Source organism: Girardinichthys multiradiatus, chromosome 4, assembly GCF_021462225.1.
Source record: "Girardinichthys multiradiatus isolate DD_20200921_A chromosome 4, DD_fGirMul_XY1, whole genome shotgun sequence".
Lineage (NCBI taxonomy): Eukaryota > Metazoa > Chordata > Actinopteri > Cyprinodontiformes > Goodeidae > Girardinichthys > Girardinichthys multiradiatus.
This window is the reverse complement of record NC_061797.1, coordinates 38,798,705-38,825,035: the sequence shown is the minus strand read 5'-3', so window position 1 is coordinate 38,825,035 and position 26,331 is coordinate 38,798,705. Positions and strand designations below refer to the sequence as shown.

General features: G+C 40.5%; 2 protein-coding genes across 4 annotated transcripts in view; both read left to right on the top strand.

The window, feature by feature from the left end:
• Nucleotides 1-1,159: 1,159 nt before the first annotated feature.
• On the top strand, nt 1,160-4,508 carry sdr42e1 (short chain dehydrogenase/reductase family 42E, member 1). Of its 2 annotated transcripts, XM_047363188.1 has the most exons (4): nt 1,183-1,259; nt 2,031-2,105; nt 2,310-2,392; nt 2,617-4,508. In XM_047363188.1, the coding sequence occupies exons 3-4, from the start codon at nt 2,325-2,327 to the stop codon at nt 3,716-3,718; spliced, it is 1,170 nt and encodes a 389-aa protein (XP_047219144.1). In that variant the 5' UTR covers nt 1,183-1,259; nt 2,031-2,105; nt 2,310-2,324; the 3' UTR covers nt 3,719-4,508. The 2 variants fall into 2 exon arrangements, with proteins under 2 accessions (XP_047219143.1, XP_047219144.1); XM_047363187.1 differs by lacking the exon at nt 2,031-2,105 and having other exon boundaries at nt 1,160-1,259.
• A 182-nt stretch (nt 4,509-4,690) lies between these two features.
• The window catches only part of LOC124867016 (WT1 interacting protein), a 41,829-nt gene continuing 20,188 nt past the window's right edge, over nt 4,691-26,331 (top strand). Inside the window, exons 1-2 of one of the 2 annotated variants that reach the window (XM_047363185.1) lie at nt 4,691-7,951; nt 18,081-18,182. In XM_047363185.1, the coding sequence (XP_047219141.1) occupies nt 6,469-7,951; nt 18,081-18,182 (1,585 nt within the window). In that variant the 5' untranslated portion in view covers nt 4,691-6,468. Of the gene's footprint in view, nt 7,952-14,560; nt 16,236-18,080; nt 18,183-26,331 lie in introns of those variants that run through there. The other variant, XM_047363186.1, reaches the window with a different exon arrangement.

The following is a 26,331-nucleotide window of genomic DNA, read 5'->3' as shown; positions in this document are numbered from 1 at the left end:
TTGCTTGAATTTTGTTGTTGACTTTACAGCAACCCCTCATACCGACCATGCATGTTGTGACAGGTGAAGGAAAACTCCCTTTTAACAGAAGGAACCCTCCAGCAGAACTGGCTCAGGCCATACCATGACCTAGCGTCGGTTTAAGAAGACAAAGCATGCACAAAACACCCACACAGAAGCACTGATCCAGGTGTACTTTCTATGTTGAAGAAATGTTAAAAGTTAATGGCAGTAGTAGGTCCTTTAGTGGGTCTAGGAGATAAACACAGCTAAGCAGATAAGCTCTGAGTCAGCTCATACAGTTAGTCACAATAAAGGCTCAGTCAATAGCAGTCAATTTATGTATAGGCTATATTTATATATAATATTCTGTCCTCTATTACTACTACCAATAATAATACTAATAACAATAATACTATTATTATATTTGTTGTTCATATTATACCCTATTTTTTGTATACTACTAATAGATACAGGGATTAAAATGTTAATGTTTGGCACCAGAAAACAGCTAAAATGGACAGTGTAGTTTTGACTGTTTCATAGTTTCATATTAATTTGATTATCCAATTGTTTAATATACGTCACGTATTGTTTTATATTAAAAAGAATATTCAAAAGTCAGTCAGTCATTTTCTACCGCTTATTCCATAGTGGGTCATGGGGAAGCTGGTGCCTATCTCCAGCAGTCTATGGGCAAGAGGCGGGGTACACCCTGGACAGGTCACCAGTCCATTGCAGGGCAACACACAAACAACCAAGCACACACTCATTCATACACCTAAGGGCAATTTAGAGTGACCAATTAACCTAACAGGCATGTCTTTGGACTGTGGGAGGAAGCCAGAGTACCAGGTGAGAACATGCAAACTCCATGCAGAAAGACCCCTGGACAGGAATCGAACCCAGGACTTTCTTGCTGCAAGGCAACAGTGCTACCAACTGCGCCACCGTGCAGCCCTATTCAAAAGTCATCAAACCTAATTTTCAGTGTTTCTTAAACGTGGAAATAGCGAGTTCTAAGAATGGCTGTTTTGGTTTACAAACAGAATTTGCCTTTCACAATATGGCGGACGTGCTGACGTACCGTTTTTACTAGCAGAGTCTACTCTATTTATGTCTATGCGTTTCAACGCTCGAACGTGAATACGTAACAAACCAGACAGCAGTCCAGGAAATGCACGCAGGACTGCTCTGTCTTCTGTTTTCAGTGAGTCAAAAGTGGACGTTTCTCTCATTCCGTCTCAGCTAGTGAGGAGGTGGGTGCCGCTAATTAATATCCGAGCAAACAGCTGTTCACATTACAGCGATATGTACGCTAAGAGTTGGATTAGGTTATTGTACATAGATGCGACTTTGAACATTTTAAAACATAACAGGAAAAATAATGTTATCTACTGCAAAAATTATTTTTTGTAGCCTTGTAAATGTTGGAGATAGCCTTTCATTTTCTCAAGTTTTTTCTCCTACGAATTATTTCGGTCTGAGTAAACATAAACCTCATTCAAATATCCCAAAGTTGTTCTTCATCTGGCCCTGCTGGTCTGCTGTGAAAAATAGTATTCTCAGATTCAAAGCTCTGTTTTAAATATGGGGCACTTTTTATGGAGCACCAACATATCCTCCAATATAAACTATAACAACACAGTATGGATTTAATGTTATGTTCTAAAAGCTAAAGGAGGTGATACTGTCAGATTAATTTGTTTACTATGAGGGATCAAAGTAAAAAAAAAAAAGTAACTTGTAATAATGAATTGAAGGTGTGAAATACTCAACATTAAAACTGTTGAAAGAAATGCCTCAGTGCTTAAAAATCCTTTTAAAGCTGATATAGTAGATTGCTTTTTCTAAAACTTTAGAAAGACATTTTGACCTTGATATTTACTTGTATTTTGAAATAGCTATTGAGTCAAAGTGTTTCTTGTAAAGAGATTTAGAGCTCAGTTTTACTACGGTGTTTTAACATGACCACAATTCCAGCTTTAGCAGAAAGTTATGATTAAAATAACATGATTGTTTTAATACAGACTTCAGCCCAGTGCCAACCAGAGAGACAGAGCAAGAATCTAAATCCACATATAAAATTTATATGACTTGAAAAGGTCATTGCTTAAACTTTTGAATTTTAAAACAAAATCTGTGAATCTTACACAAACTTTACTTGAGTTTAGGATGTTTTAAGAGTGTATACAAGACACACACAAAAATGCACTTCCAGGCTAATAAATATTTCATTTTATAATTTATTGTTTTTATTCAGTTGTTTTTAACCTTCTCTAATTTTCTACAATCTTCTAAACTCACAGATTGTCCCTCTTGCAATGAAAAGCGCACAAATGGACAAAAAGGTGTTTTTATTAACAGGAGGTTGTGGCTACTTTGGATTTCGGTAAGAACAAGTTCACATTTATATTTTATCAAAATGTTTCAGTTTGTTCATATTACCCCATGCAATTCAGCTTAATTTCCACAAGGTGGCATTGTCGTGCCAATTATCTTAGTGTTTTTGAATAGTGTAGATTTAGTGTATTTTTTAATGTAAAATGTTAATCTAAGCAGTCGATCTATATGATTTTCAATAAAATTCATACCAAATAATTTGTTTATTTGCAGCCTTGCATGTGCTTTGCATAAAAGAGGAGCCAGAATCATTCTGTTCGACAACGTTCATCCAAGCCAAGAACTGCCTGCAGACATGATGTTTGTGCACGGAGATATACGTGAATATGCACAAGTTGAGAAAGCCGTGTTTGGTGTAGATTGTGTGTTCCACATTGCCTCCTATGGTATGTCTGGTAGAGAGCAGCTGAACAGACACCTGATTGAGGCAGTCAATGTTCAGGGGACGAAGAACATCCTGAAAGCTTGTGTGGAGAATGGAGTATCGAGGCTGGTGTATACCAGCACTTTCAATGTGGTGTTTGGAGGCCAAGTGATAGAAAACGGGGATGAAAGCCTTCCTTATCTGCCACTCCACCTTCATCCCGACCACTACTCCAAAACCAAGTCCTTGGCTGAAATGGCGGTGCTAGAGGCAAATGGAGCAGCTCTATTTGGGAGCTCTGAGGTACTGAGAACCTGTGCCCTGCGCCCAGCGGGTATCTATGGACCAGGTGAACAGAGGCACCTGCCTAGGATAGTTAGCTACATAGAGAGGGGGATCTTTAGGTTTGTTTATGGTAGTCCCAGCAGCTTGGTGGAGTTTGTCCATGTGGATAACTTGGTATCGGCCCACATGCTTGCTGCAGAGGCTCTGACATCAGAGAAGCAGCACCGCTCTGCTGGCCAGGCTTACTTTATTTCTGACGGCAGGCCTGTCAATAACTTTGAATTCTTCAGACCTCTGGTTGAAGGCTTGGGCTATCCTTTCCCCAAACTGCGCCTCCCCATCTCCCTCATCTATCTTTTTGCCTTTCTCACTGAAATAATTCACCTCCTCATTGGCCCGTTCTACAACTTTCAGCCCCTGCTGACGCGCACAGAGGTGTATAAAACTGGCGTTACACATTACTTCAGCATGGTGAAAGCCAGAGCGGAGCTCGAATACGAGCCGCAGGAGCACAACCTGGACGAGGTGGTGCAGTGGTTCAAAAGCAGAGGCCATGGGAAGAGATGTCATAGTTCCTTCTTCAGGAGATTTATACTAAACATTCTGTTTGTTTCTGCTTTTACTGCTGTGGTTCTGTCTTTTCTGCCAGTTGCTGGCAGCTGGTAAAAAGCATATCACGCTTCAGTCAGTCAATCAAACTTTATACAGCACTTTCACGGTCAACTGTAACACAAAGTGCTTCAGATCCCTAACAAAGACTTTTTAATAGATACTTTGCTTTTCCTAATTGATATAAAACATTCTTCTTACAAAAAAAGCAGAAATCGACCAAGTGTCTTCTTTAAAGCTAAAAAAGAACCTCTGGGAACAACCTGTCTTTGTTGCTTATAATAACTCAACCAACACTACCTCTCTCTTTTCAGTCAACCTATACGGATAAAGATTGATAATTAGTCATTTCTTAATGGTTTATTAATATACTTCAACAGTATTTTAAGATGTCTTTCATCTGTGTTCAACATTCAGTGGGGAGTGTTATTTTTTATGTAAAACTAATGTTTTAGGAAAAAAAGACAGTTAGGTTAAGATTTTGTAGACTTTCTTATATGAGCTGCAAAAATGTTGTGCTCTCTCAGTAGGAGATATTCATGATCAATAACAGTTCGAAGCAATTAGCTGGGTTTACATGGATAATTACTTTTTAGAGATTGGCCGTAAATGACCAACTATCTTTGGCTGTACTATAATATTATTTGGGTTGAATTGCATTGTATGTAACTGGATTTGAATGTGACTATATGAATGTTTTGGATTGTTGTAAACTGAATTTATCTATATTCGGACCAAATTTGATTCTATACATCTGCAGATGAATTGGATCTCTTTGTAAAGTGCCTTGAGATAACATCTGTTGTACTTTCACACTATATAAATAAACGGAATTTAGTTGTTTGTACACAGAAGTACTTTACTTTTAATGTTCATGCATACTGGAATACAGAAATATACTTTAAAATTTGAAACTCGTGCAGATTCATTAAACACAGCGACGTATATTTCTTTTAATTTTGATGGTCATGAACTTACAGCTGATGAAAACAGAATGTGACGTTATGGCCTACTCAGTCATGGCAACAGTGTTGACTTGACAGTTCAGCCGAAAGTCGTTGACAGCTTGAGTTTGCTGTACGCAAGCACATTAGTAGGAAAGTGGAGTGGAAGGAAAAATTGTGGTAGAAAAAAAGGTGCACGACCAACAATGGTAAACGCATCATTGAGAGGATTATGAAGCAAAGCCTTTTCAGTGAGTGATATTCAAAAGGCGTTGACAGCAATTGGAGTCAGTGTTTCAAGACAGGGTCATTCAGGAAATGGGCTACAACTTTAATATTCCTTGTGCTAGGTCCCTCCTCAACTACAGGCAAGGTCAGAAGGATCTTACCTGGGCTAAGGAAAAAAGGCACCAGGGTGTTGCTTAGTGGTCCAAGACAAATTTTGCATTTCATTTTGGAATCAAAGGCCCTGAATCTGGAGAAGGAGTGGATAGGCACCTAATCCAAGTTGCTTGACAGCCAGTGTGAAATTTTCACAGTCCACTTAGTTTTATCAAGTCCACCAGGAAATGTTAAAGCCCTTCAAGCTTTCATTTGCTGACAGATTTTATGGAAATGCTTATTTTATTTTCCAGAGGGATTTGTCACCAGCCAACACTGCCGAAAGTATGAATACCTGCTTTAGTAACTATGGTATCACTGTGCCAGCAAACTAGCCTGGCTGAAACCCTATAAAGAATCTGTGGGGTTTTGTTAAGAGGAAGGTGAGAGACACTGGACCTAACATTACAGGAGAGCTAAAGCGTGCTAATAATGCACCCTTGGCTTCCTTAACACCTCAGCAGAGCTACATCTTAATTGCCTCCATGTCAAACAGCATTGATGCAGTTTGTCAGGTAAAAGGCGCCAAGCCTAAGTATTTGAGTGCAGATACTGTGTCATAATGATCAAAACTATTAGATATAAATGCTTGAATTATATAAATGAACTAAAATAAATTTGAGTTTCACGTTTTAACGTCATTGATTGAAATTAACTTGATATCAATTTTTTTGTAATAGTATGCAGCCTAATATAGCGTTATAAAGGATTTTTTGGGAGCAATTTTCAGATCATGTATGCATATAAAAATAAACTCCTGTTGATTTCTCCTTTCATAATGCCTGCCGAATGCATTGCATCTCTGCTGCAGAAGGAGTCGGACCAGGTGAGACGTGCTTTGTGGCGTTTTTCAGTCTGCAAAGGATGAATGCAGACGTCTCCTTCTCTCTCTAAACTATTCTCTACAGAGCCGGGCAGCCCCTTGCTGAGCTGGTCGCAATCATTGTTTCTCTGCAGCATTAACCACATTCCTGAGAGACGCATCGCATCCCGTCTTCCTCCACGCATTCCTTTCAGGCAAACGAGTCCCCCGCGTAAAACCGCATTTAAATGAAATTTCCCTTCTCTCACTGCACTCAGACTGGCACCAGAAGCATATTTGTGGTAAAAGGGATTATTTAACCCGGTCTAGTTTCCACTGAAGCGGTTGTAAGGAAAATTTAGAGGAAAAACCAACAAGGAGAAATTCCTCCGCGGAGCGCGCCATTGACTGTAAAGACCTTTCAACTTAACAAAAACTGAAGTTGACAAACGCATCGCTGTCGGCTGAAACTGTGAGAAAGAGTTTGTTTTTCCGCGCTGGGAGGAAAGCAGAAGAGGACGATGCGGCTTGCGGGGCCGGTTTGCGCCTCGGCCGGCGGTTTTGCGTGAAGGAGCGACGGCTGCGCGGCGGCGTTTTGTTTTGATTTCCATGTGAAACACAATTAGAGCTCCGCAGAGCGCAGCGCACTCTCAACTCGTTTCTCGCCTCTGGAGCGCAACATGGAGCATTATGAGGAGGACCTGGGACTCCGGGCCGTCACACTGATGGAGGACCTTTCCCTGTACGAAGCCTACAAAGACGGGATGTACAACGCGAGGAGGGACTTGGTGATAAACCCAGATTTGGACTTCTCCGCTCCGGCAGTAGCGGGTCTGAAAACTAAGCCGATGAATGGTACATCTGTCCTCCACCAGCAGCATCACACTTTGGAGAATTTCACACCGGGGAATAAAGTGTACAACGCGGCTCCTGTGCGTCCCGTGAACTGCAGCCGGACGGTTCCTGTGGATTTCTGCGCCCCTCAGAGAGACGCTCTATACAGTGAGGAGGGCTGCTGTACCAAATCTGAAGTGGCTTTGCCGTGCTACTCCGGCACGTCCGAGAGGCACCGGAGGTACTCCTTAGAGGTGCAGGGCCACAGGTACAGCACCGGCTCCACCTTTGACGGAGTGCCTCTCAACAAAGCGGTCCCTCTGCCCGGCAACAGGTGCAACAGTGTCTGCATAACCAGCAGCCACGACGGGAGGTACGGCTCCGCCAGTCCCCGCTCCAGCCTGGCATCCTCCCTGTCCTCTCAGGAGCAAAGCAAGCATGCCAGCCCACGGTCGAGCATCAGTAGCCCGCGCACCAGCCTGATAGTTCCGGGTCAGGACCGGTACACCAGCCCCAGGTCCAGCTTGGTTCACTGTGAGGGCAACAGCATCCTCAGCCCGCGATCCAGCTATGCAAGCACGGCCAGTGACACGAGCAAGCATTCCAGTCCCCGGACCAGCCTGAACAGTTGCGACTGCTGCAGCAAGCCCAGCAGCAACCGCACCAGTGGCATCAGCATGGGCTACGACCAAAGGCACACCAGCCCTAGGTCGAGCACGGCCAGCCAGTACTCCTTCACCACCAGCCCGAGATCCAGCTACTCCGACTCACGGTACGGGCCTGTGGTCAACCATGACCTGGAGGGGGCTGTCCTGCACGCTGCGCCGCTGGCGAGTCCCCGCTCCAGCATCTGCAGCCAGGACGGGAGCGCAAGACCGGGGATCCCGGCCAACTGCGTGGTCAGCCCGCGGTCCAGCATCTCCAGCCACAGCTCCAGAAGCTCCCGCAGCTCCAGGGGGTCTATGAGCACCTATCCGGACCTGCAGCTGCCTTCGCCCAGGTCATCCATGCTGGGCAGCGGTTTACCCGAGGACACCTTACTGCAGGAGTTCGGAGATTCTAACGGGACTCAGACTCGCATCCATCTGCAGACGGTGCCCGAACCCCAGCCTCAAGCGGCAGGGACCGCGGAGACAAACGCCGGGTCACCCTCCTCATTTAGCTATGGCGTGTCCTCAAAGGCGGTCTCCTCAGGTCAGAGATATAAATTACCTTACCAGGTGACCCCCAGCCGAGAGAGCGGGCCGAGCCAGGCGGAGAAACGGCTCGAGGCGCTTACCTTGGAGCTGGAGAAGGAGTTGGAGATGCACATGAAAAAGGAGTACTTTGGTAGGTTTGTTGACTTTTTAACCAATAAGTCATTCAGTGATCAGGCACTATAATTATTTATCTGAATTAGAGATGTGCCAATAATAATCAAATTCTGAAAAATCGGATTTCTTTATTTATTGTTAATTAAATACAGATAAACTATTTTTGGTTCATGCTTCATCCAATAATATTTACTCTAATAAAATCAGATAAAGTTAAGCAATATATGCTTTGTTTTTTTTCTTTTTTATGTCTCATACTCCTTAAAAATTGTGGAATTGGCAGATCAAACCTCAAAGTAAATCAAAAATTCGGTGCAGACCAGGAAAAGTCTGATCAGTGCACCTCTAATTATAACTTTTAGATTTGATTTTGTCTGAGTTTTTATTAAGTCATGCATGTTTTTTCTTTTTTTTTTCTTTTGTAATGTTCCTGAGGTGTAAATAAGGAGCTTAAGGCAGTTATCAGACTGAGATGCAGACATGCTGTTTTGATGAAGTCGCTTTAGGGATCAGACATCTGATCAGAGGTGCTGAGCCCCAGTCTTTAAAACCAAGAGGTTGCCAGTAAAGTTTTATCTGAATTATGGGATGGTGATGAGACCGTATTCCACTGAATACAACATTTTCCACATTTGGAGCCATAAAGGAAACAAGTAATGCTATCACTTATTTGAAATGTCATGCTTAAGGTGTTTCAGTGCAGGCAGTCGCTACTAAAAGCAGGAACTCCAGTCAATTGTCTCTCTGTGCCTGTCGAGGCTTATTTATAGGTTTTCCGTCTCTTCGGGGTCTGTTTGCAACATGTTAATGCTACACCACCATTAACAGGTCACCCTCTGGCTGATAAGAGTTGCTTTGCAGGGCAGTGCTAATGTCTTGGCAGGGCTAACATTTGGAGAGAGCTGTACAGTGGTGAATGGACCCCTCTGTTCTGGCAGAGCATACACCCTTCTGTCATTTGGAGCAGTCTGGTCAGGGTTTGTTGAAAATCAAGGGCACTTCTGGAGTTACTGAAGGGGAGTGAGGGCAAGGCAAACTCAAAACAGTCCCCTTGGTAGCATCTCAGAGACATTTAGGACTAATAACATTTGCTGTTAAAACACCATTTTCTTTCACCTTTTAAACTAAAAAATTTGTTTTTTGACAAGCACCACACTGTTGTCAGGCTTTGTCGTTCAAATATATTAGGATTGCTGAGAATATTCCAGTCTACCTCTTAGAGTTTGCAGCCAGACAAATGGCTGCAGTGAGAAAACAGTGGCTTGTTCTGCAGCCTGTGCACTTGCTCAGAGTGAGGCGAGACAGCTGTGGATTTGTTCCAGAGGAGCAGGTGAAAGCAGGGAGATGGAAGACAGAAGGGAGGGTTGGGAGGAGGAAGTGCTGAGGAGATAATGGAGGTGGTAATAGATAGAGATGGATAGAGAAAGGAAGAGGGAGGGAGAAGAATGCAGTCAGACGCTCCTCAGTTTGAGCCCAATAGAGACAGCTCTGTTTCTGTAGCGACAGTGTAGAAATTGATCGCTGGGGCTTCTTTCAGGGGGCCCCAGCAATGGCTGCCAATGTCCCGCTCTGCCTGCTCCGTGCTGCTGGCTGGCCCTTGTGTGGCCTCTGTTTGTTGTGGTGGCAGAGGAGCTGTGAATCAACAGCTGGGTCTGATGGAAGCTTGCAAATGAAGCAGCAGAGTGAGGCCCGCCCCACCCCTCCGCTGCTCCTTCCTCCTCTCCAGCAACCCCACACCCCATCCTAACTCCCCCGCAAAAGCCCTTCATTAACCAGCCAGTGGGGAGTCGGGCAGCACCAGACACTTGGCACACGATCTTGGCTGGCGGGCCAGACATAGTTAGTGGGGGTCAAGTCTGATCACCTGCCCAGAAGTATAATGGCAGTAGTCATGTACATGCCTGACACACACATGCTGACTTGGGAACAACAGCACACAGTATTTGTGCTACACTGAAGTCACAGACATACTGCAACTGAAATCAATGTTTTGATTTTTGTTATGTCTCAATGATATTTTGAACCTCAGTATCATTTAGGCAAGGTTGCATTTATCGATATTAAGCTACATTAGTTCTGGTAACACGCATAAACTAATCAGTCTCATTATTTCTAACAAATCAGTTTGAAGGGTGAATTCTTAACCTTTTCATTCCATCCATCTTTATTATAAATACAATCAGACAGGAAGGGTCTTCTGTATATTTCTGAGGATATGAATTTAGATAAATACACTAAAGTTCACAGTTCAACTAAAAAGTAAAAGAAAAATCAATGAGAGCAATGGGTCAAGCTAATATCTAACCACAAATGATTAGATAAGCAAAACAACACAAAGAGAAGAAAACAAAGATACAACACTAATGCTACAAATTACCAAAAGCTTATGAGGTTTTCTCAGAAGCCTAAAGGAAGTAGTTTTACAGACTTCCTATACCTACTTTATTCTCATAGAGGGAAAGAAACGAGGATAAATCCAATGTCTCGGAACCACCTGAACAGCCAGTTTTCACCACCAGAACTGCCACGGGTATAATTGTAAAAGGGTGCCATACTTTGGTCCGAAATGGGCTGTCATGTCATCCACAGGCCCAGACCCAGACTTCTATCTCTTGGTTTTGAAAACAGACTGGTTCACACGACAAAAAGCTAGTTCTGTCGGCCTGGAGCTCACTCCTACTGTTCAGCATCTCATAAGGCATTGGCCCATCCAGGATAAATGAAAATTCTGGGTAAAAATGTTCCGGGTCTCATAGTCAAAACATTCCTTAGATGAAAGGTTAAACCTGAGGTGTTAATGTGAACTGCATTCACCTTTTAAAGTACTGGGAGACAGGCTGCTTTTTGTCCAGTTCTGGTCTGCAGCAGAATCCACCCATTGTTGACAGAACCTGAATCACAGCTTTCCAACTTTTACTCTTTTGATTCATCTCATCTTTCACCTAATTCTCTCTTCGTAAAATAAGGTAATAATGATTCATTGGTCTTACCCATGATTCACCTTGTGACTTCATACATTGCGAACGTACGTCATGTTTCATAGGAAAATCATCCTATTTGGCAGCAACGCAGTAGAAGCAAAAACTGACACTGCAGAAGTTCTCAGAGCTTTACGTTTGGTCTTTATCCGAATCAGACTGCGCAGGCCTGCTTACAACCCACAGCATGTATACCGTTTTTAGGTGATAGGTGTCTGTCTTAATAAGACCCTCCAAACCTGAATCAAATAATCATATATTCCAATACCATTACATAATCTCAAGCTATGCAATTATTACATCCGGTCAGTTGGAATAATTTTCTCCTGTTTGATCTTCAGTATTAGATTTCAGTGGTATTCCTTTATTGTTTTTTCAGAAAGACGCAGCAACCAAATAGATGTGAATCTGACACAACGAAAGCTTTCTCACAAGAATAATAACAAGCTGGTGTTGAGCAGGATGCTTGCTGTCAGACTGCCATCTAAAACATAGACATTACAGTTCAGAAGCCCACGAGCGTATGTTGCGCTAAGTGACGGTGTTTTATTTTTATCCACGGAGTGCAGGCTGCATCCTGTCCTTGCCAAGTGGACGTGTTCTGACATGGGCACATGAGAGATCCTGCATCCTGTTTTCGAATGTCTCACAAAGAGCGCTTGGGAGATTTCCCCACTGTCCTGTAAAACTATAACCACATCCTCACTTCAGAGACGCTCCAGGATTTATTGCATGTGGAGCAATAAATCACATTTACCGTTGATGTTTTCAAGTTGACGTGTGAAAATTAAAAAATCTTGCTAACAGATGGCGTGGGGTTTTTAAGTAATGGCAGCAGAGCTTCAGCTAGATGGAATAAATGTGTCGAGTAATTCGATGGAGGTGTGTAAATAAATAATCCTTTTCTGTTTAGCTGTTACAGTCAAAGCCGAAGAGTCGTGGTGGTAGATCATTTTGCATGGATTAATCATGCAGGGAGCCTTCCAAAGAAAAAAAACCATACACAGGAATGAGAATAATCAGAACCATAACCCTAATTCAGTACTTTGCAAATGTATTCATACCCTTTGGACTTTCTAACATTTCATCACACTGCAACCACAAACAAAGGAGTGTATACTTGAGAAGTGGAAGGAAAACAATGCATGGTTTTCAACTCTTGCCTTACAGAACCATATTTCACTGTAGCTACAACTGCGACAAAAGGTTGTGTTTAGTTAAAGTTAAAGTTGTTGCTTATTCTTCTTTGAAAAATACCTCAGGCTCAGTCAGATTGGACAGAGAGTGTCTTGCTACAGATACAGTTGGATATAGGTCTGGACTTTGACTAGGCCATTGTAACATATGGATACGCTTTTATCTAAGGCATTCTATTGCAGCTCTAGTTGTATGTTTAGGGTCTTTTGTCCTGCTGGAAGATGAACCCCTGACCCACTCTCGTGTCTTGTGAAGCCTCCAACAGGTTTTTTTTACCCAGTTTAACCTTGTATTTAGGGGGTTTAAACCTTTGTCTCTTCCAGGCTGTTTCTGACCAGATTCGCTATTTTTGCTGAAGATGGTGAGATGGTGTTTTTCAGAGGGGGTGAATAGTGTTTCCCCATCACACACAACATTTTATACTTTACTTTTAGCCCCCATAAAAAGCTTTTTTGGCCTCATCTGACAAGAGCACTTTCCTCCACATGCTTTGTCTGCTACATGGCTTGTGGCAAACAGGACTTCCTATCACTTTCTTTCAACATTTTTTCTGCCACCCCCATAAAGGCCAAATGCATAAACAACCAATATTTTTTAATCTTCCCTGATTAATATTCTCCTCTCTTGACTTGTGTTCCGTTTCTGAGATGATGGATCTGTAAGATGTTCAAAGCTTGGGATTTTGTTTTATAGCCTCACCCTGCTTTAATCTTGTCCACAACATTATATCTGATCTGTCTGTGTTCCTTGGTTTCATGATGTGGTTTGTTTACTAATGTTCTCAAATAAACCTCCGAGGCCTTTACATAATAGTTGGACTAATGCTGAGTTTGAATTACGCACTGGTGGGCTCTGTTTACTAATTAGGTGACTTACAAAGACAATTTGGTTACACTGAGTTTTTATTTAGGGGTATCAGATTAAACTGCCAGTCCCTCCACTTTTCAGATTTTTATTTGTAAAAATAATTGATAACCATGTATAATTTTTATCCCCTTAATAATAATAATTTGGCATTTTTATATGTACGCCTATTTCAAAAAATGCAAAGCTCTGTTCATAAATATGCATAGTTGCAAAAACTCTGGGGCTTAAGCACAGTGAGTTAATTTTTGGGTCATTGTTGACTCATTTGTGATTTTCCAGAATATTATTGATTTTCCCCCTTCACATTTCTGCCCTGCAGCCTTCAGCCTGTGAGTGTGCAGCCACCAGACAAAAGCCTAAAAGGGTGATTCATTCAAATTTCTTCCGCTCTCTTCGCTTTCTGTCTGGTGAAAAACCTCTCATTTAATGGCAGCTAAAATCACTGCATTAGGACTCATGTCTGAATCAGACCCTGGAGGTTTTTTGTTTTTAAAGATAATGAGAAATGCTAATTTAATTGTATTGGGATAAAGTTTGAGAAATGCACTGCATCACTGTTGTTTTGGCAGGGTTTCTGCTTTTTCGTAGTTAATTGCCATCTTTACAAATGACTAGAAAATAAAGCACAGACATGATATAACTGATGTCAAATGGCCATGTCCCTACACTATTTCTAACTCCAAATGGACTTAAAAAAACTCATAATATTCTCTCTCTCTACATTGTGTACTCAAACAAATATCTGTATGCTCAACAATCCATACTTTAATATGATTATGTTATTACTCAAACAGTATGACAAGATTGTGTTTTGAGGCTTGTAGTTGGTGCTGGAGGGCCTTTCGTTGCTATTAGTACTGTCAGGACTCTAATTCTAACTGGATTACCAGGATACCTTCAGCATATAACATTTTTCCATCCATTGTTTTGTTGTTTGCTTTGCTGACATTTTCTGGTTTTCTCTGTTTTCAAATTGAGTTATGGCAGAAAAACAGCTCTCTGTTCTTTCATCGAACTCGCTGGTCTGTGGTGATACACAACAGAAACCCAGTGATACAAAAGAGGTGGATGTAGCTGGTCAGAAGTTGACATCCACTTTTCATGGGTGTCAGTATGTGATTATGGACTCATAATTATGCATCTGAACCCTATTTATGTACAGGGTGGAATTATTATACAACATATAACCTCACTGATTCCTAATATCAGGAATTTGCTGCATAGATTTGATTGTATTTTGGATTTTCTTTAAACCATTCAATGTTTAATTCAGGGGTTCCCAAACATATTATCCTGTAACTCCCAAAATAACAGTACCAGAGACTGGCAAACCCCTAAAAATACATTTCACTATATATTTATTTATTTATAAAATAAATAAATATAAAGTTTCATAATTTAATGGTATATTTAATTATTTAACATTGTTATAAATAAATAAATAGTACAATTAAATCATTTAATAGGACATTTAATTGTACATTTATTTATTTCATGGTATATGTATGTGTTTCATTATTTATTTATTTAATTTTGTCCCTTTTGGCTCTCCATACCCTTAGGGGTCACATCACAATGATTCTGAAGATCATCACGCGACCCCCCGGTGGGCCTCGACCCTTACTTTGGGAACCCCTGGTCTAAGTTATGCATCCATGCTCAATTAAATACATACACTCCCACTAATATACTGTTGCAGCTCAACCACATGCTTTTTGTAGGCATCAACAACCTTCTGGCATAATTCTTGCTCGATATTTAACCACTGTTATTGGTAGAATGGGTAAAGTTTAATTATATTGTTTTTTTCCTGGCACAGACCTGACTTTCAAACATAGTCCATACATTATTAAGGAGGTTGAGGTTGGTGCTATTCCAGAAGCTTAATGTTGGCCTGCTTTGTCCATTCCATAACCAGTTTTGATGTGTGTTTGTGTTCATTATCCTGTTGGAGCATCTATTTTTGTCGACATTTCAACCTTCAAGCTGTTAATTTGAGGTGATGTTGAAGAATTTATCCCCCTCACTGACAGCAAACACAGCATGAAAGTACCACCACCACCACCACCCCACCACCACCACCACCACCACCACCACCATGCTTGACAGTTGATAAAATGTTGTTAGATCTGAAAGCCTCACATTAATTCCTCCAAACAAACAGTGTCTGCTGCAAATTTTAGTCATGTTTGACAGTGTCAATTTTGGAGTTTGTGCTTCTTTCCTGTTTGGCACCCTCTCAATCCATGCTGATGTAAAACTTGCTTTCCTGTGGTCGGTGCCACTGGTGTTCTGCCATCTACCAATTGATAATTGGGGTGAGCTTTGTTGGTTTTGGGGTTGTTTCTGAACACCATAACCATTTCTTTTCTCTATTTGAGGGTGACTGAGTGGGTCAGAATTGATTTTGTAGGACTTATATTCCCAAATTCTGACCTCAAGCTTAGTGACATAATGAATAAAATGAAGGTACATAGTAGGAAACCAACCAATTGAATAAGCTTCAAAACGTCGGATCAATGACATGCATATGTACATATGATAACAGTACATAACTTTCTAGCCAGCACTGTCCATATTGTGACATCATTAAATCCTTTGGTAATTGGTGTTAAAAGGTTTGTGTTTGGCGCTGTTTTGCCTTTTTGAAGCCAGAGGGGACAAGTAATGGACAGGAGGAAGGTGTTAATTTAGTCCATTTTAGCTTTAGTTTAGTATACTTGGTTAGCAAGGTCAGTTAGTACGTTCAGTCAAACTAGATGTTAACTCTTAAAACATCAACTTTTTGGGTGCATTTCGCATGTGTGATACTATTCTGAAACATTGCACACAAACTGAGTGCTGCATTGGGTGTTTTGGTGCTTTCTGTTATTTGTTCATTTCTCATAAACATTTAAGCAGAAAAAAACTCTTCCACAATATTTCCATATCTCTGTCTTCAGTTCATGAAAATAATGAAAAAAATGGCATGAAGGTTTGTTTTGTCATTTAATTGAACACAAGTGTCACTGGAACTGTCCTGAAGTAGCAAAGTCCACATCATCACCGACACTAGTAATGCTTTAACTATATTCTGAAAAGTTTGTGTTTCAAAGATAAGTGAATGTTTTTACTTCTCTACATTAGGGGAGGGGTGCTGGTGATCAGATCCCCTGTTGGGATCTTGTGCGATGTTGCGTCCTGTGGGCACTCTGACCCGAGACTCACCCCATCAAGGCTCTGACCCTGCACTCGCTGAGGAATGTGACCTCAGCGAAGGTTGTCTTGTGTTAGAGAGATTTTAGATCGTTAGGCTTCTGCTGCTGCTGTCTATCAAACCGTGTGAGACACTGCTTTCTTGTTTCCTAACTGGAGATGACAGTAGTTTGTGGAGCTGGTTACTTCACACGGCATGGTGGATGGTTTTTGTCTGTGGGTTCATCAGAGCATCACCCAGTGTCGGGCAAAAAATTGGAAACACCTGTATGCATAGAACATTGTGTAATACATGCAGATGCATCTAAATAAATTAGAATATTATTGAAATGTTCATTTATTTAATCAATTCAATAAATAAATAAAAAACATATGGATTCATTGCACACAGAGTTAGGGGTTTATTTTTGTAGTTTTGATGATTATGGCTTACATATAATAAAAGCCCCCATAAATCTAAATTAAATTTTTTGGGAAATTCAAATGAAATGCAAAATTTACTGTCAAGTAAAATCAGCTGCTGTTCATTAATTCTTCTCATTAGTTTAAGCAAGATGCCTCCGAAGTCGACTTTGGTTCAGGAGCATCTTGACACAAGGAATCTCACAGCTACGACACGTGTCCGAGAAACATCTGACTCCAGATGAAGTCCGGCCTTGTGAATTTCCCCCAAACAGTTGAATGGGCTTTGCTTCACAATGCTCTCAAGGCTGTGGTTATTCCTGTTCCTTATGCACCTTTTTCTACCGCACTTTTTCTTCCACTCAACTTTACATTAATATGCTTTTGAAACAGCCAGCTTCTTTAGCAATGACCTTTTGTGGCTTGCTCTCTCTGTGGAGGATTTCACTGCCTTTCTGCTAGATAACAGTCAGATCAGCAGTCTTCCAGATCGTTGTGAGAGCCACATTACATTTTTGTATTTAAAATCCTTTTCCAAAGAATTAATTTCTGGATTTTCATTAGCTGTAAGCCATGATCATTAAAACTGACAGAAATAAAGGCTAGAAATATATCAGTTAATCTGTAATAGATTGATATTATTTGTACGTTTCCTTTTTAAATTTTAATTATGGAAATAAATTAACTTTTCAATTATTTTCTAAGTTGTACCTATATAGGCAAGTTAATTTTATTTACATGCACATTGTTGTCTTTAGATTTCGAAATTTTTGATTTAGTATGGTAAACTAAGTACGTTTAAAGAGAAATGTTTTAGTTTGGTGTTATAAGCTAAATATTTGTTTTATTTAAAATTCTTTATAAAATTGAAGGTAAAACTGACTAGGCTAATCAGTTTGACCTTTCCTTGTAACAAGGAAAAGTACAGGAACTTCGTCTTATAGCCTTCCCTTTGTGGAATGCGTCTCACATCCGCAGTGTTTTCTCTCAAGGCTTTTTTATTCAATCTTCAGCTTTCTTCAAGTCGTCTGCCTTCTAACGGTATGATGTAATGTATGGAAACGAAAAAAGGGAGCCTTTTAGAAAATATTGCTGCTGATTTAACATTTACACTTTTTTTTGCTCTCTCATTTGCCCTCCCATTTCAGCAGGGCTACACATTTAAAACAGTCAAAAAACAACATTTTAATGATAAACCTTTGAATTTCTTTGAGCTGTTTGCTTTCTAAGCCACTTGGAAGCACAGAGAGCTGTGGAATAATAATACAGAGTTTATAATAGTAGAAATAAAGCCAGAACAGAGTGAAAGCTTCCCATTGTCTAACAAGAAAGGAGTCTGGGATGACATTGTTGCACAGCCAGTAATTCTTCTTTGTGTCTGGATTGCGACAGCTTGCATCTTTACAGAGTTTTCCTGTCTTATTCACTGCTACCTCAGTCTCTTTATTGTGCTGCTTTGCTGAGTATGTACATAACAGCCAATAACTGAGCCATTGTCTCTGACAGGTATCTGTGTCAAATGTGGGAAAGGTGTGTATGGGGCCAGCCAAGCATGCCAGGCCATGGGGAACCTCTATCACACCAACTGCTTCACCTGCTGCTCATGTGGTGAGTAAAACAGCCAGTTATAGGATGGCTCATAGTGAAATTCAGTTATAACAAAAGCTTTAGGGAACTGTATGCAATTAGAGATTAAAACATGCAGCTCTGTATCTCATCAGAAACTAAAGGGTATCAGATATGATATATGAGCATGACATATGATATGCTACACAGATGTGCTCTTTGAAGTTGCACTTATATGGTTTCTCAAACTATTTGCTTATAAGTACGGTGCCTTATAAGTATGGTGCCTTTCAAATAAAGGCATATTTACGCTTGAATTTAATGTATTTCATTTAAATTTTATGTGAAAGACTAACACAAAGTTGTGCATAACTGTGAAGTGAACGGAAAAGGATACATAGTTATCTTTAGTTTTACAAATGAAAAGTCTGAAAAGTGTGGCGTGCATTTGAATGCAGACCTCCTTTTACTCTGATATAATCCATTGCATTCTATGGCCCATAGAAGTCACCTAGTTTGTAAACTGTGTGTAATTTAATGTCACTGTAAATCCAGCTGTACTGTGAAGGCCTTAGGTGTTTGTTAGAAAACATCATAACATAAACTGCACCATTAGGACCAAGGAGCACACCTGTGAGGTCAAGGATGAAGTTGAAGAGTTTCAAGCAGGGGTTTTCAAGCAGGGGTTAGGTTGTAAAACAATATCCCACGCTTTAAATATTTGATAGTGGACAGTTCAGAACAATACAATTGATGAAAGACAGCCATAAGTGTTATTTGCTGTTTTCTGCAAGCCATGTAATGGATACAGCAAACGTGGAAGAAGAAGCTTTGGTTAGATGAGATCAAAATTTATATTTTTTGAGTCAACCTGTTAAACATGTGTGTAGCAGAATGCTAACAGTTCACGTAACCCTAAAATTACCTTAACGTCTCGTCTATTAAACATGATGGTGGCAGTATCATGCTGTGGGTATGCTTCAGAGGGGACAGGAAAGGTGATCGGAGTTGATGCGAAAAAGAATGGAGCTAAGTGAAGGGGAACCCTTGAGGAGACCCAGTTAGAGGCTGCATAACACCTGAGACTGGAATGGAGGTTCCCTTTCCAGCAGGACAACTATTGGCATAGAGCCAGACCCACAATGGACTCAAAGCACATTCATGTGTTAGGATGACTCAGTCAAAATCCAAAGTCCAGATTTGAACATTTTTGTTCATAGATGCTAGAATCTGACTGAGCTAGAACTATTTTGCCACGGAGATTGGGCAAAACTTTCAGACTGTTTGTGCAAAACAGGTAGATACCTCAAAATACTTGTAGCTGTTACGGAGGTGAAAAGAGGTTATACTATGTCTTTTAGGAACCAGAAATAACCAGAAATTTAGACAAAAACTGTGGACTGGAGATTGATATTTAACTTGTTTAAATCTGTTTTCACAAACATAAGTAATTTTGATGGCAAATTATAATGGAATAACAAAAACAGTGATTTATCAGAGGGTGAGCTGCCTAAAGAATCTACAGTGACTTGTAGAGAATAGAAATAGCTGACTGTTTTCAAGTCAGTGGCGGAGGCTTGCTGTTGCCAGTGTTTTAGAACTTCAAGACAATCAGGTCTCCAGTTTGAAAACAGACTCTGACATTTTTATTCTACTGACTGAGAGGGACATAAGTCTTTTAGAAGTAGTGTTGGATCGGCTTCAATGCTCTGTGACAAAAAGAAAACATGAGAAGAAAATCTTTGCATGAAATCTAGGAATTTAATCTTCTATACTACATATTGTTATCAAATGCTTTAAGAAATCTAGGGAGGCCTGTTGCTGCATCCACACATGCAACATACATTTTAAAGATGAACCATCAGACTTTTTATATCTGCAGAGCAATTTTTGTCTCATTTAACCGAAGTTCAAGGTAAAATCTCTATAGTTTACTTTTGTGATGATAGAACATGCCTCTCTAATAAATTGATGGGGGCTACTAATAGCATTTAGAGGTTATTATGGAGTCACCCTTAGGTGTTACTCTCTGCAGTAGTTCGGTAACAGTGAGCTATACCACCTTACCATCCGCCACGATGTTTGTGGTGGTAAGTAGTGATGCAGATTGAGGAAAAATGAAATATCGCTACCTGATATGCTCTAAAATCAATTCTCAAATCACAATATTGATCACTTTGATACTTCAGTCATTTGAGGCAATGTGTATCATTACAGGAACACAGTGGGAAGAAACTAAACTATTGAGATCTTATCTAAATTCTCTGCTTGGTGGGAACTACTTTTCCTTCCACCTGGGCAGGTGCGTAATGGGAAGCAGCGTGCCACTGCTGCTCAGTCGGTCAGTCACTGACACAATGGCAGGGCAAAAACGGAGCCGTGTGTGGAGCTATTTCAGCTTCACAAACAGCCGTGGTCTGTGATGGAAAAACAGTGAGGAGTTGTGGCAGCGCAACAAACCTTATGAAACACCTCAGGTTAAACCACAACACAGAATACGAGACATTTATGATGAGGCAGACAGAAGAGGACAGCTCGGTGTCTGGTGCTGCTGCCAGGGCAAGACAGACGTCTCTGGTGGACTCCCTCAGTGCTGCAGGCAGTGACTACCCCGGTACAGTGAGAGAAAATGTTAAATAGTGCAAGAGGTGCCTCGCACTGTTAATGTTGTTAGAATTAATTTTGATTGTTATGAAATAAGTAGCAAAATAAATTCATGCTTAAGCAAATAGCTGCATGAATCCAGCTTGGAGTAATAATGTGTATCACTTAGATCATCTCATAGGCAAAATAAAAACCTAGATTCAAGTACGGTTTCCTAAAGAACTGATTAGTTACATAAGCTAGGTGTCATTAAATTATACAGAGCATTTGCAATAAAATCATTTATGGTGAACTTTTAAAATATATATAAAACAACAGATAGATAAAAATTACATTTTATCTGTAAAATTGATTTATTTACTTTAATCGTTAAATCAGTATTTTGATATGTAAGCATTGACAAACCTGTGCAATAATTGTGCCAATTAATTATTTAATCAATTTCAGTCACCCGGTATTATAAAACAGCCAAACATTTCTTAGGTTTACCAGGCACGTTAGGTGTATTTGCACCAAGTATCGGTATCGGATAGGAAATCTGTGGTATCAAGCAACATTAGTAGTAAGATAAACTTGGGTCCTCATCCAGTCTTATTTGTCACCTTCCCGCTGTTTTACACTTTACATTTATTGCTCAGACTGTAGAAATGGGCAACTCTAGGAGAGGTCTATTCTTTTGTTTTATCCATTTTGAAGAGAGCACTGTGTGACATCATATTTCTATCCCGTGGGAAAAAGTGGAGTAAATATTTATTAAAGAAAAATTTCCGGACGAGCAGAATAACTTACATAAGAAAAGTCAGTCATCAGTCAGTCATTTTCTACCGCTTCTTCCATAGTGGGTCGCGGGGAAGCTGGTGTCTATCCCCAGCAGTCTATGGGCGAGAGGCAGGGTTCACCCTGGTCAGATCGCTAGTCCATCGCAGGGCAACACAGACACACACAGGACAAACAACCACGCACACACCCATTCACACCTAAAGGCAATGCAGAGAGACCAATTAACCTAACAGTCATGTTTTCGGACTATGGGAGGAAGCAGGAGTACCCAGAGTGAACCTACGCATGCAAACTCCATGCAGAAAGGAGTCGAACCCAGGACCTTCTTGCTGTAAGGCAACAGTGCTACCAACTGCGCCACCGTGCAGCTTTAAGTAAAGTTTAAATTGTAAAAAGTCTTCAAAAACATGTATTTAATATAAATTGTGATGGGTCCCAATGTACTGCTGACTGAAAAGCACTAATAACTCCTAATATGAGGTTTTTTTTCTTGACTTAATAAATGTTCTCAGATTAAAGGTTGAATTTTGAAAGGTTTTTCTGAATGAGATTATGCTACTGCATAAGGCTTTTTACAAATTTTTTTTACCAGGGTTGCCAAAAAAATGTGGAGGGCATTGTAACTTGTGCGTCTCTGAAGGCACCTAAAAGGATGAACAACGTTCGTAAGTTGTATTTCTAAGCAGTGTAGGAAGCCATCTTGTCAAAAGCTTTTTCTTGGTCTCTGCAACAAATGTCCAGACGTCTCAACTGAAAATGTTTGGGGGCGTTATGAAATATAAAGCACTGCAAAGGACAAGTGTGGAGTAACTGAACTTCTATATACATCACAAGAATGAGGAAGTTGGCCAGATGCAGCAAGAAAACAAACCCTTTCACATTTTTCGCTTGTTTTTTGAATAAAATATATTGCTGGTTGTTTTGGTCTGTTAATAAATCATACGTTGGTTTTACAGTTTAGATCAATAGTATTCCATGCCCAAGACATCTTTCTCAATAATGCAGCAGTGAAATAAACAGGTTAGTTATTTTTTTCCTTTGCTCAAAAAGTACAGTAAAGATTGTGTTTGTGTGTCCTTTTTTGGATGCCCCTGTCACCCGACTCTGGGCCAACTCTCCTGTTTCCTGTGGACACAAGAGGAAGATGGCTAGAAAGAGCCTTTCAGCCAGGATCCATTCTTATGTGTAGCATGTATACTGATCCTTCACCTCGACCCCTTGGGCTCTGGAAGAACTGCCTATAATTTACATGTAACCAAAGCCACATAGTTTCCGATTTATTGTGTGTTGGATGAAAGCTGGACCAGATGCCGAGTGTCTAGTTGCTGAGGTTGTGAGGTGTTCTTTGGAAAACAAGCCTCAGGTCCGGTTGGAAGCTGTTTTAATCGTCCTTATGATACTTTTAGGGTTTGCTTAGAGGTCATCTTTCAGTACCCGAACAAAGACATCTTGACATGTGGTCTTTGAACCGGGTCTAGGCTGGAAGTGTTTTAGTTAACTATGTGGATCGTATCTGGATTTAGACAGAAAACAGACACCTGAGAGGTTTGTCAGTGGAATCATTTCCATGATTCATCAGCAGGTCATTTTCTGAGATTCAAGTCGCTTCGCAGGCTAACCCGCCTCTCAAGATAGTTTATTGGTAACGTAAACTACATAATCTATCAGTTGGCCTCTTGTAAATGTGAATGTTTTCTTTTTATGCAGTGTTTTACAGGCCTCTGAGAAGTTTAGTTTCAAAGTGCCTGCACTTGTCATAACACACTCCAGTGATTTATCAGGAGTTGTGTTCTCGTCTTCATTGAGTTGTTTGGTTTCTTTTTGTTTTCTTTTTATTTGTTTTTTGTGTCCAGAGTCCTCTTGGATGCTGGAACTCCACTGCTAGGCAGGGTTTGCTGAGACATTGCTTGCTGGTAGCCTTGGGCTTTGTTTAACCATGCATAATTGATCCCTCCTCTTGGCTTACTCCCATGGTTGCACCCTTTTTTCATGAGATGGCCAAGAATGCAACCCTCCCCACCACCACTTCAGTCAGCCATCCCTGGAGGACCTCAATCACACACACAGTCACAAAGTGTACCAGACCTGCTTATCAGAGAGGGCAGGCCTGTTATGGACTCATTTTAAACGGCACACGCATGCCAAAATGATTGTGTACTTGCTCTGCCACACGTACAGAAGAGGAAGTGGTTATGGGTCTGTTGGACACTGATTTTGTCTTTCAGGCATCGCAGTAAATATGTTGCTTGGGGCCGGTCATGTTGTCCTAGAGCCTGGCTGTGTGTGCACACTTTTATCTGTGGTCACAGAGAGATAGTTTGCCTTTTTTGTGTCAATAGCTATGTGTAGTCAGTACCTTATCTGCCTCGTGCTGCGGTCAAAGCATTTGATTTCAGAAAACCCGAATTTCTAATGGGCAAATCAAGCTACAGAGCCTTGCAAAAGTATTCACACTTCTTGAAATTTTTTACATTTTGTCATGGTACCACCACAGATGTTACCCGTAGATAAAATTCAGCTCAGCCCAAAATGAAACAAGACATGGCAGCCCACCTAAACTAACAGAGCTGGCAAGGAGATCATTAATCAGATAAGCAGCCAAGAGGCTCATGGTAACTGTGAAAAGATCAACAAACATTTATTAGTGCTGCACTCCACAGATCAGGCCTCTATGAAACAATGGCAATAAAAAAGCCATAAGTCCTGTTTACTGTTTGCCACAAGACATGTAGGAGACACAGCAAAGATGTGAAAGAAGGTGCTATCATCAGAGTGGCTTAAATGCAAAATGGTAAATGTAGCAGAAAACCAACCTCCCTGTGAAACTGAAACATGGTGCTGGCAGCATCATGCCGTGGAGAAGCTTTTTATCTGCAGGGACAGACAGCTGGTCAGAGCTGATGGGAAGATGGATGGAGCAAAAGGCATTTCAGGAAGAAAATCTGTTGGAGGCTGCAAAATAAATTGCAAAGATTTGGGCGGCAGTTCACCTTCCAGCAGGACGACGACACTAATGTTGCTCACTTGCTGCACAACTTGCTTGTTGCACTTCCCTCACTGAAGATGTTTTCACAAAAAAAACACTTGTTAACTAGCATGAATACATACTTTTAGTTCAACAGCATAATACAAATCTAAACAGAAAAGAACTTGCCTGGATGCAGAGATTATCACCTGGAAAACTGATATTTGTGTGTCAAAGGAAGGAGTGCTCGGGGCTGGAACTGTAGCTGATACCAGACTGATTAAATCTGAAAAGTAGAAGAGTGATTTATTTTCCGACCCACACAGCATGTTTACATCCAGAAGCAATATATATTTCTCAGTTACAGTTTTAAATATATATGTTTTCTAAACCAGTAGCTGTTCTCATTAGCAGAGAGTCAGACCGGTCAGTGAGTTGCGGCTAACAAGCCAGGAGAAATAGTGTGTCTTGACACCTTTATGTAACCTTTCTGCTTTATTTTGGCTTGTATTTTTAATAACACCCTAAAGACTGGATGGTGTGAGAAATGTTATATAACAAGAACATTTAATGCAACAATGTTTGTTCCCTCTAGTTTAAGCAAAAGCAGTAAATTATTAATTATTTCTTATTAGGTTATTAGTCTTTGTTTAGTCTGAAGCTAAGTCTGTTCATTAAACTATGCAAAGGAAATTCTAAAAAGGTTTTTATAGAAGCAGCAGTTGAAAAACTGTTAAATTTTTGGGTAAAAATTTGACTTCAAAGCAAATTTTGTCTGCTTTAAAACCCCAAATGCATAGAGACTTAAAAGTGGACATCTGCTGATAGTAATCAGTGTTTGAGAATATTTCTGATGCTTCGATGGGTTTACAGGTGCATCTCAACAAATTAGATTATTGAAAAGTTCATTCATTTTAGTAAATTAGTTCACTAAGTGATTATATAAGGTTTAAGGTTGTTAATTTTAAAATGTATTTTTAATTAGACAAATGAGCCTCATCAGAACGCATACATATATTTACTGATTTACCTGTATGTATGTAAACTCACAGCCACTTTATTAGGTACACCAGTACCAGGTTGGACCTCCTCCTGTCTTCAGAACTGCCTGAAATCTTCATAGCATAAATTAAGCAAAGTGTTGGAAACATTCCTCAGAGATTCGGGTCTATATTAACATGACAGCATCATGCAGTTGCTGCAAATTTGACAGCTGTAGATCCGTTCCAATCCATCCCAGAGTTGCTCTTCTTGATTGAGATCTTGTGAATTTGAAGGGGCCTTTTAGTACAGTAAACTCATTGTCAAATTTAAGAAACCAGTTTGAGATGGTTTGAGCTTTGAGGCTTTGTGTGAAAATATCCCTCACTCCATTACACCATCAGCAGCAGCCTGAACCGTTGTCACGAGGCAAGATAAATCCATGTTTTAAAGTTGTTTACACCAAACCTGACCCTACCATCTGGATGGCATAGCTAAAATTGAGACTCATTGCGCCAAACACGGTCTTAAAAAATCTGTCACCATCCAAGTTGGGCGAGCCTGTGTGAACTGGAACCTCAGTTTTCTGTTTTTAGCTGACCGGAAGGCCATCCACTGTGATTGAAGGTTAAACATGTTGTGCTTTTATAGATTGATTTCTGCATAACTTAATTATAACAGTTGGGCTACAGTTGCCTTTCTATCATCTTGAGCCGGTCTTCCCATTCTCATCTGACCTCCGATATCAGCAGGAAATTTTTGTTAACAGAACTATTAGTCACAGGATATTTTCTGTTTTGCAGAACATTCTCTGTAAAGCCATGAGATGACAGCTGTGAGTGAAAATTTCAGTAGATCATC